The 17090-nt window shown below is 28.5% G+C and overlaps 1 protein-coding gene across 1 annotated transcript in view; it reads left to right on the top strand.

The window, feature by feature from the left end:
• Positions 1–17090, top strand: part of LOC129960875 (solute carrier family 22 member 13-like) — a 105313-nt gene that overhangs the window by 74013 nt on the left and 14210 nt on the right. Inside the window, exons 5-6 of the mRNA XM_056074583.1 lie at positions 2837–2963; positions 16815–16939. Of these exons, the coding sequence (XP_055930558.1) occupies positions 2837–2963; positions 16815–16939 (252 nt within the window). The remainder of the gene's footprint in view (positions 1–2836; positions 2964–16814; positions 16940–17090) is intronic.

Here is a 17090-nt window from a genome sequence, read left to right as displayed (position 1 = left end):
ACATCACTTAGGGTTCATTCTAGAATTTTGTGATAACTTTCTGTTTAAACCATCTAGATTGGCACAAAATCAGATTATTTTGAGCTTAGACTGCAAGAGAAGAAACAAGGATGAATGAAAAAGAAACGCTGAATCAAACTTTATTTCTTTCCTTTCTCACATTTTTTTCTGTTGTTTTTTTACTCTTATAAGTAACATCATGGAATCGTATTTAAGAATAAGCATTTTCTACACCTTTTTGCTAGCCGATTGACATCAAAATTTGACACAAAACTTTAGTTGTAGTCACAAGGTAACATACCAAAATTCATATATTTAAGTCATGATGTTTTTGAGTTATATTTACAAGCTTGTGAAAAAAAAATAGAGCGACAGACGGTCAATCCCTTAACTATCTTCGCTCCAAATTTGATACATATTTACAATTTAGATGTTACATCTATGTAACAAATTTTATTTGCCTTAGTCTCTTCGGTTTTTCTGTTATCGAATTCACTTACTCGAACAACCAGTCAAACTTTCTGGAAATAGATTTCGTTTAAAATTTGACAAAACTCTACAAATCTGGCTGTTATTTCCTACACCAAATTTCATCCGCCTCGCTCAAACCGATTTTGAGCTATCGTGTTCACAGACAGATATAATGCCCAAAATGTCTCTTTGTGACTGAGGGAGGTCTGAAACATGCAGATGCGTCAAAATCTTGAGTTTGAATTTTTTCACCATTACAGCATTTCTTCTATACTTCGCATACGAAAATAAATAAATAAATAAACTTAACGAAAATCCGAGTCGACAAATATTTACTACTATATATAAAAGTCAATGAAGTACGACATGTTGGCTAAGGCCATATCCTAATCGAAGCTCCCAAAATACATATATATATATCAAGAAAAAAAGTCAGTTACAACAATGTTCTTATTAATGACTTCTGTATTACACGTGCTCCAATCAAAGAACTATATACTTACCCTCAAGCTCTTGATTGTCTTCTGTGAAAGCAACTTGTTGAATATTCCTTTCTTAATTGCAACTGCTAACGGTCGGGAAGCATTTGTATTGTAGTAGATCTGACTTCCGCATGACCTCTTGTATTGTTTAGAAGTGATAGAGCTCAGTCAAATCTCTTAATTCACTAGGATTAGCGGAAGAAGCGTAATGATCATTAAAATAATTTGAAGGCCAGATCTCTTGACCAAACTTTAGTGATCTATACTCAATGCGTAATTCAACATATATCCCCCCCCCATTCAAATGAATGGCTAATTTGTTTTTACTACAATAGATAATAATTTTACAAAGCTTAACTTCATGTAAACATGGCCTTGGCTTCCTTTCTCTTTGTTCAGACTCCTCTTTGAAAGCCAATATGCATTTATACGTTACCATTTAGGCTTATTTTTATTCATGTGTCAAGTATATAAATGAACTAATTTATTATTCAATAAGTCAACAAATAGGTTCTATCTTTTACCTGAAACCTTGTTAATAACATAAAACGAAAAATGATATTAATAATTAATAATAATAAAAGTCTTAAATGTCATTTTTGGCAAAAATCTAATGCGATCCTTTTTTTATCATCATTTTATATCGCATCTCAGTCTTTATTTTGATGGAAAAGGAAGCCGAGATTCGAGGTTCATTGTTATTTATTGCAATAAAATGTGTTGTTGGGGTATAAAGGTAATCAATGCAATAGAAACGTTTCGTGCATAGGTTAACACGATAAAACTCATTAACTGATAAAATTTATTTTTCATCTAATTAAGAAATGCAAATTATTTCTATGTAGTGCTTCTATTCCAATTTATCTTTTCTCTTATCAATGTAAAGAAGCTGGTCATTTATCTAATCTACTATGGATTATGTTTTCAATTTCACTTTCAAAATTTCATGTCGTAGTAAAAATTTTAATAATAATATATAAAGAAAATTATATGTTTGATGCAAAATTTTTGTTTAAATGTTTGATATAAAATGTATTGATGAAAAATTTTGAAAAGGTACAAAAAGGGTGTTTTTATTACTATCTCAGATGTTAGGTTTTGTTAAAGGTTTAATAAAACGTTACTATATATTATATCTAAGGATTTTTTAAGGTGATTTCAAATCATATCAGGGTTTTCTTTAAAAAATTATATTGTTCATTTAAATATATTGATAAGATTCTCAAATTACAATTCTAGAGATAAGATTGGCAGATAGATGACATACTTGTTAAAAAATGTGTAGAATACATTTAATAAAAACAAATCACTCTACTCTACTCGCCACTGTTATTAACTAAGAAATCAAAGAAACCCAAATGTACCAAAAATGTAAAACAATAGGTCTTTCGGTATAAAATATTTCAACATGAAAAATTATTATTTTGATTAATTTTAACATTTCAGTATGATATTTTCTGCTTCTAATTTGTATTTCTGCAGCTACAGATTCATTACTCAGAATAGAGCGGCTGTTGTCATCTATTGGCGAATTGAAGGGCTAATGACAAGAATACAGCCTTTTCCCATATTTACTGTATAATATTGAAATTTGGAAATATTTATTTGAGCTGCTATAGGAGAAAGAATATGTGTACCCAAATGACTACCTATGCTTTGTAGCGTTAAATCCTGTCATTACAAAGCTCTCGATCTGTTCGGTCCAAAAATGAATATAGGTGCCTCTTATTGCGTTTTAGTTAGCCTAACTCAATTAGGTTATGTTTGATTTCATGTATATTCTAGCAAATGGATTATATTTCTGATTCTTTTATCTAAAAATGCATGGTATTTTAACATTTATGTTCATAAAATCACTGATATAACTTATAATCTTCTTCAAGGTGGGTTCCTGAGTCAGCAAGCTGGTTAATGACCAAGGGCCAAGTTTCCAAAGCGGCCGAGTTACTTCACAAAGTGGCCGAAGTGAATGGGAAAAATTTGAGTTCTCAGTATTTCTATGACCGCTTGGTAAGTTTTTTTTTCTTTAACTGTCGACTCATTTTTATTAAAATAAATTGTTACAGCACTCACGATAATATTGGAAATAACTCATATGTTAAATAAAATAAAATATGAAACTCAGATTAAAATTTCTTTTTTTTTAATTGCCATTATAGAAAGAAAAATTGCATTTTTTTTTTATTTAACTATGTAGTTTCCATGCATTTTATTCAGCACCAAGTAAAGATTTCAAGAAGTAGCGTATTCCTTCGCATACACGCATTATATTGTCAGAAAATTAGTTTATTTACTTAATAGCTTTGAAAAAACCTTTTACTTGACATTAATTGGCAACAAAAAAAAATTTCCTCAATCACGGCAAGCTGCTTGTTAATCCGCCTAAAGGATGTTTACAACAATTAGTAGCCTTTTAAATTCCCATTAAAAACTTTTATGACTCATAATTAAGATATAGTTTTTTTTGTTCGAATTGCATCTTTATTTGGACGATACTTGTATGTATTTTATTATATCTCACTCTGAAGACTTACATTATATGTTCTACTCGCTGTAAGTATTTCCTTATATCTCATTTTCATTTTTTAAAATTGTTCTTCACTCAAGTAAACTAGTTCTAATATTTTTAGATATTGCAAGTTTAATATAGTTATATATTAACTGACATTAACGTATTTTTATACTGTCTTTTTAAGATTAGAATATTTTGTCTACTAATTACAATGCTTAGTGAAAGATAATATGCATAAATTTTGGCTTTTAACTATTCGGCATTCCCAACTATTATATAAGCAGCTACAAATTAAAATTCTCAATATTTTATTCTCCAAATTTCTACATTCATTTTTTTTCTTTGGTTAGTCTATTTCAGCTGGATATCGCTTACTTATAAGATATTTAAAACGCACTGTGCCAAATGCCGCAAAGTAGAGAAGTGGCTCAATTCATATTGATTACGAAGAATAATTTTCACATTGTCATAAATTCCACGTTTATCAGAAATTGTCATAAAATTTCCCCTTTTGAACAAAATAAAGCTTACATAAAGAATTATAATACTGCGGAATATCTTCTGCAGAAATTGATCATGAGGACACAACATTTTTAGCATAACTTTTCCAAGAACAATTTAGGTTGTTATCTTTAAATTAATAAATAATTATTTTTTTGAAACATTGATATTTTTTCATGTGTTATTTTAATATAAGTAAAATTCGCAAGAAGCCAATGAATAAAAACGCCTTTGCTTCTAAGCTTTCTAGTGTCCCAATACTCTGAACTCGCAGTTTGGGTTGTGAACTTAGTGATCATAGTGGCCTTACGGAAAAATCTCGGTCTTGATGGATTGCGTGTTCCAGATTCGAATTTATGGTAGATATACATGTAGTTGCACATGCTGTATATATCTGTCTTGTATCTAATATAGTCTGTTGAGGCCCCAAACTCGTCCGCTAGTGTGGTGTAAAAGTTTGGAAAGGTGGTATAAGCTCATGTTTCGGCATCTAAGTATGGTTAAAAATTATGAGGACGTTTCAAAATAGTTCTTCCGTTGCTTCAAAGTGGAATGTTAATTTAAATAAAGTAATGCAATCTTGGATTTTTCGGTAAAAATTTCTGCTTAAAAGTCAGGTCATTTTATTTTAAAAAAGAATAAAATAATCCATCCTTTATCTTTTCCCAATTTTCTTATATTTTATTTACTTTATTACTAATTAATTGGTAGATATCGATAATTAACCTATTTCAAGACTTCAAAAGTACACTGCAATTTAAACGCCCTTCGAGAAATATTTTACAAAATTTCCGAATTCTCTGCTATTCGTCCTACGTGATTCTAAAAATCAAATAACATGGTATTTCGAAACAAATAACAAACAAAATTTAGATTCAATCAATTTTAAAACGAATTTTACCTTCTTATTGATAGAATCACACTATGTGTATTATTCCTTATCTATGTCATGCAAGTCGAGGAAAATATGCCTATTCGAAAATAAACCCATATGAGAATATCCATAACTATGTCATATTGAGATAAACCTTTAACACTCTCTAGAAGTTGAATAATTTTCCGAAAATTATTCATACTAGTTTCGTTGATCAGAAATCTTGTATTGTCGGTCTCATTTTATTCCTTACTCACATAATTATTCCGCTATTTCTCTATCTTTTTGTCTCCATAGGCCATAAGAGGCGACGTTTTCAGTTCACCCATCGAACCGTTTCGACCCACGACTTTTCTAACTCATTTTCTCTTCACACATAGTGCTATTGTTAGAAAATAAAGGGCTATAGTGGCCTCTGTTTAATTATCTGTGATAAGGAGAGAATACTGATGATAATTGCTTTATTTTTATTGTACTCCATCGGCCTCTTAGATGTTTCTATACTTTTTCGTAGAAAGTCAAAATGAATTGTTGTTGCTTTTTCTATTTTATTTTTATCTATTTATTTATTTTTGGTACTTTTGAAATAAGCCTTTAAGAAATAATTCTGGAACAAGCGGTATTTTCTTCAAGGTAAAAAGTGAAGTTGATGACTGTCAATTTTGTATTGTTCTACAGACAATTTGGAAATTCATGTCTACCAATTTAGTATTGAGGTGCAATCAATTAGTGGATCAACCTGAAGACCTCATTTTGAGATATACACGGCAAAGTTAAGCGAAGTAACTGTGCAAAGACTAAGAAATGAATACGTGTATGTTAAAAAGCTCCTATGATTGGCGCTTTTCATGTAGAATGATGAAATTCCAAGTACAATACTAAGGATAAAATAACCTATGTGTATTGCAGAAACTCTTTTGAATCATTAGAAATAAATTAAGAAGCCCGCATCTTTGATTCATTTGCATCACAGCTGCAAATACGCTACTAGAATTATTCATATCAAGCATTAAATGGACAGCCGTCTGTCATCACCTCGCCATTAATAGTTTTTGCGTTTTTATCCATTATTAATTTTAATTAGAAACTGAGTGTAATAATTAGGTGAAAGAGATTATATATATATGTAGAATAACAGACTTAAATAGTTTGTAGAATTATTTAATTAATATGGTAATCTTTAAACCTTGACCTCCTCCTGCATTGTTTTTAAACCATTCATGAAATATTACTTTCGTAGAATTTTGTAAGTGGTATGAATATCATAGAGTACCACTAAAACGTACAATTCTGTTGATTATTCCACTGCCAAAATAATCAGCAATAAAGGCAAATTGATTATTTAATTAAAAGTGGAATACAAATGGGTTAAAATTCATTAAAATTGGAATATACCCCTTGTTTTCTACTAAACTAAATTAGCTAATTCAACTAATTTACTAAATTATCTTCTTACCGACTTTTATAATATTAATTCTATAAATAATCAGTCAAAACAGCTTTTTATATATTTCGTGACATATATCTTTAGTTTCTTCAAAAACGACATAAAAATACTAGTGAAATTGCAAATATTTTGTTTATTGCTAGCTTAGTGGTGAAATTAGATGTACATATGTTGAATAAAGGGCTTTTAGAAGATTACAGCTTAGTAATTTTTGTGAACAGAATTCCAAGGATTGATTAACTTAAAAGTTTTTTTTTACTTAAGAAAAAATACTTTAAACAGAAAAGTTCGCTGATCATCAATTGAAAAAATAAATTTATCCGTCTTAACAAATGGCTAAATATTTTAATCTTTAGGAATCTTTAATACCAAATTTTTTTTAACTTTTTCTTTACTTTCAAAATGCGTATAATTACTACAGTTTTCTAATTTGGATAATTCAAATTGTTTTTTAGCAATAACAGTCGTATTAAAAAAATAAAGAGTATTTTGATCCATGCTATTGTAGTGCGAATTTTATTTTGACGGATATTGCTTTCATGCTTCTAATAATTCCGCGTCATCCTAACATTTAATATATGTCTCATCTTTTTTTAACTAATTGTATGAATGTTTTTGGGCTGAAAAAATATACGAGATGGTTTTTTTGCTTATCACTATAAATAACGCCATTACTTATATATGATGCAGTAATGGTGTTATTTACGTTAATACATTGAAATAGGCTTAAGGTTGTCGTTCAATTAAATCCTTTTAGTAAATTTTATAGAATATTAAGAATAACGAACTGAAGATGAAAACCCAGCAAGAATCCTGTAAATTTACAATTAATTTAATTATTTATAACTTTAGTTAATTAAAAAATAGAAATGAGAACAGTAGGAGGTGTTTTTTTTTTTTTTGATATTTTTGAAATAATTTTTTCACGCTGTCTCTTAATATATTCTAACAGTAATTTGCCATCCCTTGTTCCATTATTCGTCCTCTATTATCTTTATGTCCTGGTGAAATCGTTCACCTTATTCTTCGCGAGTAACACCATCATTTTTAAGAAATGTTCTAACAGCTATGAAAGTAATAAACATTTATGTTCATATGGGAAGCAAGATTTCTGAAGCTGTTAAATAAATCAAAATAGTCTTAAGTCTTGTAGTTGCCCAGAAAGATCTTCAAAACAAGGGCAGTTGAGACTTAAGCTTTTCGTCTCGTTCCATTCATAGAATGCAAGATTAGGATCGTTTATGAGGATCATCAATAATTCCAACATTAATATTTTTTTCTGTACTTATTTGGAGAATTCTTTTGATATGAATATAAAGCAACGAATAACTTGATTAAAAACTTTCATGGACTGCTTTATTAATCCTAAAAAATCCTAAAGCTATATACACAACATAGGAAAGAGGATTCTCTGCCGTCCCACTAGGGGCTTACGAATGATATTTCTTTCCGCAATAATTATAGTTTTTTTTCGCAGGTCACTCTTTTCTTATTTAGTAGTATAGCTGGCTCTACTTTCTTAGAGGCACAAAAAGTAAGGACATTTTGTGTAGTCCTTTTGCTGATCAAGGAGAAAATCAACCATTTTTAAGATCGCTCAATTTATTTAATGATGTTTGTGAATCTTAACCTTCTTCATGATCAAATCTATCGTCTCATATTCTTCTTTCAGTCATCACTTAACACCCTGTGTCAGAACATATCTTAATGTTCTTTCTCTCTGTTTTTCATGCAATTCATCTGTTCGAGAGTAGTTTGTTCTTTAAAGCTTTAAATTTCATTACTTAGTTTTACTGAATTTCAAAAAGTAGAGCTAATAGAGAAAAACTCTTTTTATATTTGAAAGCAGCACATCAAGGTCAATCAAAATCAGCGAAAAAAATCCAAGCACTTTAGTTTCTTTTGTAAGATATGCATTGGAACCCAAATAATTCATTTGATGAGTACCATATAAGTGTAGATAATTTTTGTTTTACGAAACCGAAATAACTTCTATTTAAAGAAAAGCAAAATAAATTTATTTTGATGCGAATAAAAACGAACTGATTCGGAGATAATATAGAGAAAAATTCTTATTACCAGAAGAAATAAAGGAATTGTTATTACAAGATGATAACCGATTTAAATGTTATATATGATCCGAAATTAAACTTACAAGGCAAATATGAATTGAATTAATGCATGAATAAATTAGTTAAAATTTTCCTCCCTTTAAGAGATCGCTATTGTTTAGAATAAGGTTAGACCAACCGGATAGTCTCTGGTCAGTTCTGTTTCTAATGTTTTTAAGACACACATTTCAGATACATTTCTTTAAAAATAATTTAGCAGATATATTTTCAAACATGGTTTTATAGAAAGTGTTTAATGTATACAATTAAACCTTTATGAAGTATTTCTAATAAAAATAAATGAATGTAAGTGCTAAAAGAGTCTGATATACAAAACGAATAAAAAGATAACTCAATTGTTTAACAGTTAACAATATTTTATTTAAGATTCTTTTTTAAAGAAATAAAACAGTACTGATTTTTCTGTAAAGGCATAATCTGTTTGCTTAACTTTTGTTAATACAATGAATTATTTTTGAAAAAAAGAAACACAATAACTTCTTTTTTTTTTCAAAATATGACGACAATTATTATTCAATTATGATATTTCTTTATAATTTTTTTATGATACATACATTTGTTAATAGTGCAACATGCAATATTTTCTGTCTTAGCTTTTATATTCATGAATTGCTTCTAATTTATGTATTTATCTCGAAAAATCGATAAAATTCTTAAAATTATATTAGTTGCTGCTAGATTACACTTAGAATTCGAAAATAATATTTAGTTTAAATGACCCCTAAAAGTTAGAAACATCCTTAAAAATGTTTTTTCTTGTTTTTTTTTTTTTTTTTTTTTTTTTTGCTGAGTTTAAAGGAGACCCTCATTTACGGAGCTCAGGCCCAAATCCCTAATTTCGTCTCCTTTCGTGAACGACTCATTCCAATTTCAAAAAAGTGTGCTTATTAAGGATCAACTCAAATACTCAAAAACGTTAAACATAATGCAGTAGTCTCTAATATGAGCACCTATTTACGTATGTATGTCTAGCAGTTTGCTCATATCTAAGACAATCTCATGTCTTTCAGTACATGCAGTAAAAAAAATATTACTCTGTCTCTGCTTTATTGTGGAGATTACATGTTATTTTTTCACACGGCATTTGTATCGTAACACAGCTGCTAAGGAACGTTAATGAAGGGCTGATGCTCAAAAATCGTGATTAGTTTTCCGGCTTTTTAGCTTCTTCTTTTTTTCTTTTTTGCTTCTCAATTAGTCGAACACTCCTCAAGCTGTAGGACGACTTTTTTCTTCTGCGGCATTTTGAGCGAATGTTCCATTTAAAAAAAATCGTAAGAATGTCGGAAGCCGAAAAAATAATGCTGGTAGAATTTTCTTCTTAAATAATTTCCAAAACATTATGCTACTCTATGTATACATTTTTTCTAAACAGAATGAGACAAAATAAGACATTAAACCAAAGGAAAAGTTACTCGCAGAAGCCTATAAAAAGGCAATATAAATTATATTTTGAGAAAACTCGTAATAGACACTTGTAGGAAACTCTTAATTCTACATTGCGATAGAATTCGTAAGAATTTCTGAGTCTGAAAAAATATTGTAGGTAGAATTTTCCAAACTCTTTCCAAAACGAATTGCAACTAAATATATTTATATATTTCTAATTTTTACTGGAGATGATTGAAAAGAAAAGTAAGCTTCGGGAAAAAGTATTCCCATTTGTAAGAAATACATTAAAAAAAAACGAATGAAGTAAACTGTATTTTGAGAATATTTTATGAATTGAAATATAATGAGAAATCAATAAATACTACGTTTACTACAAATACATGTCGTTAACGTATGTTCTGTGAAATATTGCTTTTAATTGCTAGATTATTCTTCTCGATATGTTAAAAATAATTATCCTTAAGTCTCAATTTTCATTCAAGTTTTCTTTTTTTATTTATTATATTATTTATTTATTGTCAAATAAGCTTAAACACTTCCTTATGACATTGCCTTTCAATTCGTTCTGCCTTGGCACGCACCATTTGCGTCATTCCAATTTCATTTTGGAATTAATTGCGCATCTTGTAGGAAGAAAAAGAACGTATGTTACAACTCAACGTAAAACAACATTCAGTTACATTTGTCAGGTGATTGTAATATCATAAGAATAAGATCCATTGTTATTATGAAATCGATTTAAAACTCATTTTTGGCAATCCAGTAGCTATATCGATAAAAAAAATGAATATCCTTGCATCGTATATATAAATAATGAATACAAGATATATTTTATAAAATATATGCATAAATGTATATTATTGTACTGTGCCGGTTTCGGAATTGAACATGACATTTTCTTGAAAATTGTATTAAAATAAAATTTTCATTTTCGACGATTTTTAAAACATTTCAACGATTTTTAATAAAAATATGTTTAATTAACTGGTTTTTAGTAACATTTAACCAAAAAATACTGAGCTTTAATTCTTTTAAATGCTAAAAATTGGAAATGGTAGAAAGTGAAACGAAAGAACAAGAAAAAAAAATGTATGGACCTCTGGATACTTTCAGTTATTTAATCAAAAGGAATTGCATAATATTTTGTGACAATTTAGCCAAAAGCTCAAATATCAGATATGGCAAAAAAAATTCTGAATCTTAATATATGATATAAATATAGCATTATTTTCCATGCATATTAGTTAATTATTATTGTTGAAAAAGGGCACTAAATTTTTTTTCTTGAAAAATTCATAAAATAAGCTTGTATTCGATAATACAGCTGTTATAAAAGTTTTAAACAGTTTAGGAATGTAAATCGTGTGTGCACGAGAAATCAATTGAAAATTTTTTTAGAAACTATTAGAACTTTCTGAGATTTAAAATACAATAAAAAAAATACCCAGAAACAATCCATAATTTCCTTTCGTCGTTTGCAAATAAATTCGTTTTTAACGAGTAAAGTATTTTGATTTGACAATTTGGCAAAATATCAAATCTCATTGAACAAAGAAAATGCTTTAAATTTTATTTTTGTAATGGATTTGCTGTCACAAAAAATGCTTCAAACGCAGTAAAAACGATTCTTTGTATCATTATCTAAAACTTCCGAGGGTTGAAAGGTGTCTTAGAAAGTCCATATCCATCAACTTCGATTAATGAAATCAACTACATCATTTGGATTCCCAAGCAATTTTGTGCTCAAAGTGCGTTGCAATTCAATTTATCCCAGGAGCAATGGGTTTCTTCAAAAACCAACAACCGAAAAAAAAAAAAAAAAAAAAAAACCTTTTTTTTTTTTTTTTTTTTTTTGAAATGCGAAGATTTTTAAAACAGAAATTCAAATTTTTTCATAGCATTTTGCCATTCAAATAAGATAATAAGTTTTGTGGAACAATGATAAAAAAAGTGACATTGGACAATGAATATAATGCTTCAAATGATTTATTGTATTGTAGTTATCTCTGTAATTGCATTTCTTGAACTATTGTACATATTTTAATTGCAGTAATTTCTCAAACTCAAAGATATTATATGAAAACTTCTGGGTACTACAGTTCAATTTTGACGTAATTATATTTAAAAATTCATAATAAGAATTAAATATTTAGTCTTTAGAATTTTGTTCTCTTTGTTAGTGGAGCCCATTTATTTTTCAATTAAAAATGTTTAGTCAATAGTGAAAATTCATTAAAAGTTTAACGCAGACTTATTAGAACGTGGTAACCTATTGTTTGCAAAATTTGGATTCCATATTTGCAAAATATAAAATTGGATTAATTTCTTAACAGTTGATGGATTCTACTGAAGAATAAAATTAATATGAGTAATAGAGAAAAATTTAGTAACTGACTCATTAAGTTGATCAGTTCGTTAATTCTACCAAATTAGTCATTCTAATATAGTTTTCTTTTTGATGAGAGGTGCATCTGTAATAAAATTTAAATTTTACTGCTGCAGTGCAGATTCTGTCTTTTGCATGCGTCTCAACTTAGGGATCTCATGAATAAGGTTGGAAGTAAGTTCCGTTGTTACTATTTTAAATTTTCAGTTCATTTTAGAACAGGAAACTCTTAGTTATTTTTAACCCGATAATTTCTGAAAACTTTCAACGCATATGTTCTGCTTTTCATTAAAAATAGACAATTAAACATGATATGTAAAGAAGGGATGGACCAAAATAAGGAATATGGATTCTGTAATGACAGCTTGTAATATGTTTCAGATATAGCAGACTACCATACTACAGGAAAAAAGAGAATTTTACAACTCCTCCAATTAATTCCAATTAATTTTGTTTAATATACATGAAAATTTACACTTAGGGAGTCTCTTAGAAATTTTTATACTGAATTCTGGATTCAATTACAAAAAAATATAATTGTGATAAAGAATGCAAACCTATTAAAATAATGAAATTACAAAAGAGCTGCCAAAACCACATCAATTTTTTGAACTAGGCAGAAATAATTAAATGCAAGACGATGGTAAAAGAATTGAAATATGTGATATATCTTGATCTAATTATTTTATGAATGATGGAATAATTTCTTTAAATGTTTTAGCAGATCATAGAAGTGTAAAAAAAACTTTTGTTTTCCTTATTTTTTGACATTAAGAAGATACAATTAAATTCATTTAAATGAAGCACATAATAAAAAACAATTAAATATCCAAGAATTCAATCCTAGCTTTATTGGAGTATGATTTCAATGTAAGTTGATAAAAACTCAAGTTATAGGATTAACCATATTATACATAGAATTAATTGCTCTAATTTTAGTCAATGGAATTTTTTTTTTATTTCGAAGCAACAAAAATCTTTTTTTTCATAGAATGCATATTCTTCTGGATTAATTAAAATGAATAATATAATGATGTACCAGCCTAAAAATAATCTCGTGTCTTCCTCAATAAATAAAGAAATGTCATACAAAACTAATAAAAAGAAAGAAACAGATACAAAACTAACAACAAGATAGAGGCAGAAATCAAACTAGTTCCCAATCATACTTACATGTCTTTCGAATTAAGAACTCAAAATGAGATATGTTACTACTTACATTTTTTTCGTATTTTATAATGAGACAGATTCTTTATTTTTCTCATACTACTAACTTAAGAATCATAAGTTCATTCATCGATTAGTTTAAGACCCAAAAACGTTAATTCTTGTTATCTGAAAGGCAAGGATACATTTAAGTTCCTAAACTAACTTCGTTAATTGACTCAATTGCTAAAAGTTATCCTATAAGAAAATACGAATGGAGATGGAATAAAATATTGGCAAACGTTAGTCAGCTGTATTACTGATACATTCGGATTCTTTATCTTCTTTCACAGTTCTTTTGAAAAGATTCTTCGGTAATGTATTTCGTGAAAAAAAGGGGGACGTAATATTTTATCGGATATAGCGCTAAGAAATTACTTTCCAGATTTAGACGAATCGATAAATCTTCTTTAGAAAATTTTCTCTCAAAAAAATCAACATAGTCCTGAATTGGCAGCAATTTTCCTTTCGTACTTTAAAAACGTCCGGTTTCCATAACTTACAGTAATTATCGGAATCCCATGTCTGTGTAGAACTCCGATGTCATCAGTATGCGTTGACACGCACCTTGAAATCACGCGATAGTTTTTGTCTTCGATCTTTTGACCTTCCCTTGTCTGCAGCTCCTCGGGATAAGAACGAAGAGCCCAAACTGACAGGACCTTCTTTCCGAACTCCTCATTTAATTTGACCTCACGCAGATAAAACACCCTGGATTATAACAATCCGGGACTGATGTCAAAAAAGTCGTGATCGAAGGTTGATATCTGTCATCTGACCAAATCTGGAAGTAGGCTAATGTAATGCTTATTCGGAATCTGAATTAATATCACAGAATACAAGGCAATGTAAAAGAATGTCGGCTATATCAAAATTTTCCTTTCAAAGCAAATGACAATGCTGATCTATCGATTCATTTTTATGAAGCTGCACAACCAGAATAAAATATTAAACATGGAATAAAAATATGCCTTTGCCTCTCGAAATGAGTCATTGGAATAGAAAAAAATCAAACTTTGCCGTTAGAGAGAAAAGTTTAAAATTATTAAATGGATAGTACTTTTTACACAACTAAAATTATTCTGTTTACTTGATGGATATGAAAAATAATTTTTAACAAGATTTTTTAAGAAAGGTTTCTTCTACGGCGTTATATACAATATATATACTTCGCCATGTCGAAATTAATTCGATTCTAATTATCAGGCATAATTTGTTTAAAACTTATAATCTGCAATCAATATTTGACATTTTGCTTATTCCGATCTTCTTATGTAACTTTCTACTTTTGAACTCTTAAGTAAACAGCAGTCACTGTTTTTTCAGCAGTAAAACTAGTTCTCTAATTTTCAAGTAATGGCAATAGTACAAATAACTCTGAAAATATCTCAATTTTTTGAGGTAAATAATATTCATATTAGTAATGCTTTTCTTTTTATGAGAAAACATGTATAACGATTTCTTTTCAGATGATTACTATTCCCTTTATTCATGTGAAAATTTTCTAAAAATAATAGAATTGATCCATTTACATAAAATTATTAATAAAAATCTTATTTCATAGAAACATTTTAATCTGTTCAGTTTTTAAAAAATAACACGTTTTTCTTATTTTTAAATGGAATATTTTAAGATTATCTACTTCGAGCTGTTTGGAAACCGTGGAAAATCAGCAAATAGATGAAGTTTCTTTATAATTGTTTCCTTTCTAATACAAAACCAATTAAGTTTAAAAAATTTGAACTTTCTCAAAAATAAGATTTCATTCTTAGAGAAAATTATGTTCTCAAAGTCTGAAGAGGAAGGGTTATTTCATGATAAAATTAACAAGTTTTGAATTTTCATTCTTCGCTATTTCTATGAGTTCGATCATCATTACTGATTCTTTCATTTAAAGGGGTTTTTTTATATCTTGAAAAGGTAAAGAGTACTCATTGTCTGATGCATTCTGAATCTTAAAGAATTCGATGTCTTTACGTGTGTGGTCCACCGCAATTAATGCATATAATTACTAGTTTGTTAATATTTCCATAAAGGCACTCCTTCCAACGATGACAGTAGGCACAAATCATAAATGCATTAAAGCAATCTTCATAAAAAATCAATATTCTTAATTGAAAAAGTATTTAGGGTAGCTGCTATAGATTCAGACAATTAACAAAAAGGAGCAAACTCAAATTGAGATCTGGGAAAATATTCTGTAATATATAGCTTCTTAAAATGTGCTCGTTGTTATCTAAATTTTGGAAAGTGAATAATTTGGCTAAAAAGTACCTATTTTAATAACATATTTAATTTTACCAGATTGCAATAATTTTCGAGATTTCAAGAATACGCTAAACTTTTACTGATAAAAATACTGTAAATACTGAAATTAATTTTATTTAAAACTGAAATAAAATTCTCATAATAAGTGATAGGTAAATAAATTTTGCTCTCCCCTGTTTCTTTTTTTATGAATATTTTATCAAAAAGCTGAAATCGATATTAAATGGAATTTGAAAAGAGCAAAAGTATCTTGCAGTTTCAAAACTAAAGATTAAGCTGAAACTTACTTCTTTATAATAATAATAATAAAAATGTTGTTATTATAACGCACTTTTTTTTAATGTTAATAAATGGGTTAGTTGAAAATTCATTGAGTAATTGCAGGATTAAACTAAATGGTTATTCATTAATTTTTCCGATTTTATATGCATTATAATAATAAAAAGGACTTTAGAGTAAAGAAATGAAAAAAGAAATCAAGAAACTTTAATCTGGAAAAAATAACTCTTCAAATTAAAAAGCATTCTCAAACATAGTGTTTAATGGTAAAATTTGTTTAGCTGTATTGAAAAGTACAAAACAGAGAATTCAAAATTTCCCAGAATTTTTAACTTGTTTTAAATTAGAGTTATGTATTTTCTTACATTTAGGTACTTTTATAATAATCTTAATGGAATTAACTTAAACACAATTAGGATCGACCGATTCTTCTTGCGAGGTTACAATCGATGCTGAAAAAGAATCCATATTTTAAATTCATAATTATTAGAGAACATTTATCACCATACTATAAGAAAACCAGATTTTACCAAAAATTCAAAGGCCTTTACAAAAGTATTACTGTCTTTTTTTTTTTAAAAAAAAGCCCTTTTCAAGAATCAGGTTTCAAAACGTCAAACAGATATTCCAATCCCTCATAATCCATGGTTACATTTTAATCTGAAGACCCCTCCCTCCCCTTCACCCTACCCTGTCAGTCAGTTTGAGCGATAAAATCTATCGAAAGGTGGCTTGTCTGACGTTTCGAGTAAAGGGATTCAATAAATTAATCATTTCTGCTTCTAATGTTTTCAAAATATGCGACCTCATTTTGACTTATTAAATAAATCTAAGTCTTAAACCTTTGTTTTTTATTCTTTATAGGTGAGTTCCACTCTGGAATCAAATGGCACCAAACCAGAAAAAAAAGAATCCTTCGTGCAGACATCTTTGGGGCTTGTCAAGTATCCTAACATGAGGAAAAAGACGTTCGTCTTATTGATATCTTGGTAAGATTTTCTTTCTTTAATTATAAAAGTGTCGCATCGTTTGTAAATGTTATTATCAAGAAAAATCTGCTGGAATTTAATGAGCTTACAAAATAATGCAGCTAGTTTAGTCCTCCTTTAAACGTGATCTGCATGTTGAAGTAAATATAAT

Source organism: Argiope bruennichi, chromosome X2 (assembly GCF_947563725.1).
Source record: "Argiope bruennichi chromosome X2, qqArgBrue1.1, whole genome shotgun sequence".
NCBI classification, from domain to species: Eukaryota; Metazoa; Arthropoda; class Arachnida; order Araneae; family Araneidae; genus Argiope; species Argiope bruennichi.
This window is presented reverse-complemented; position numbering and strand designations above follow the sequence as displayed.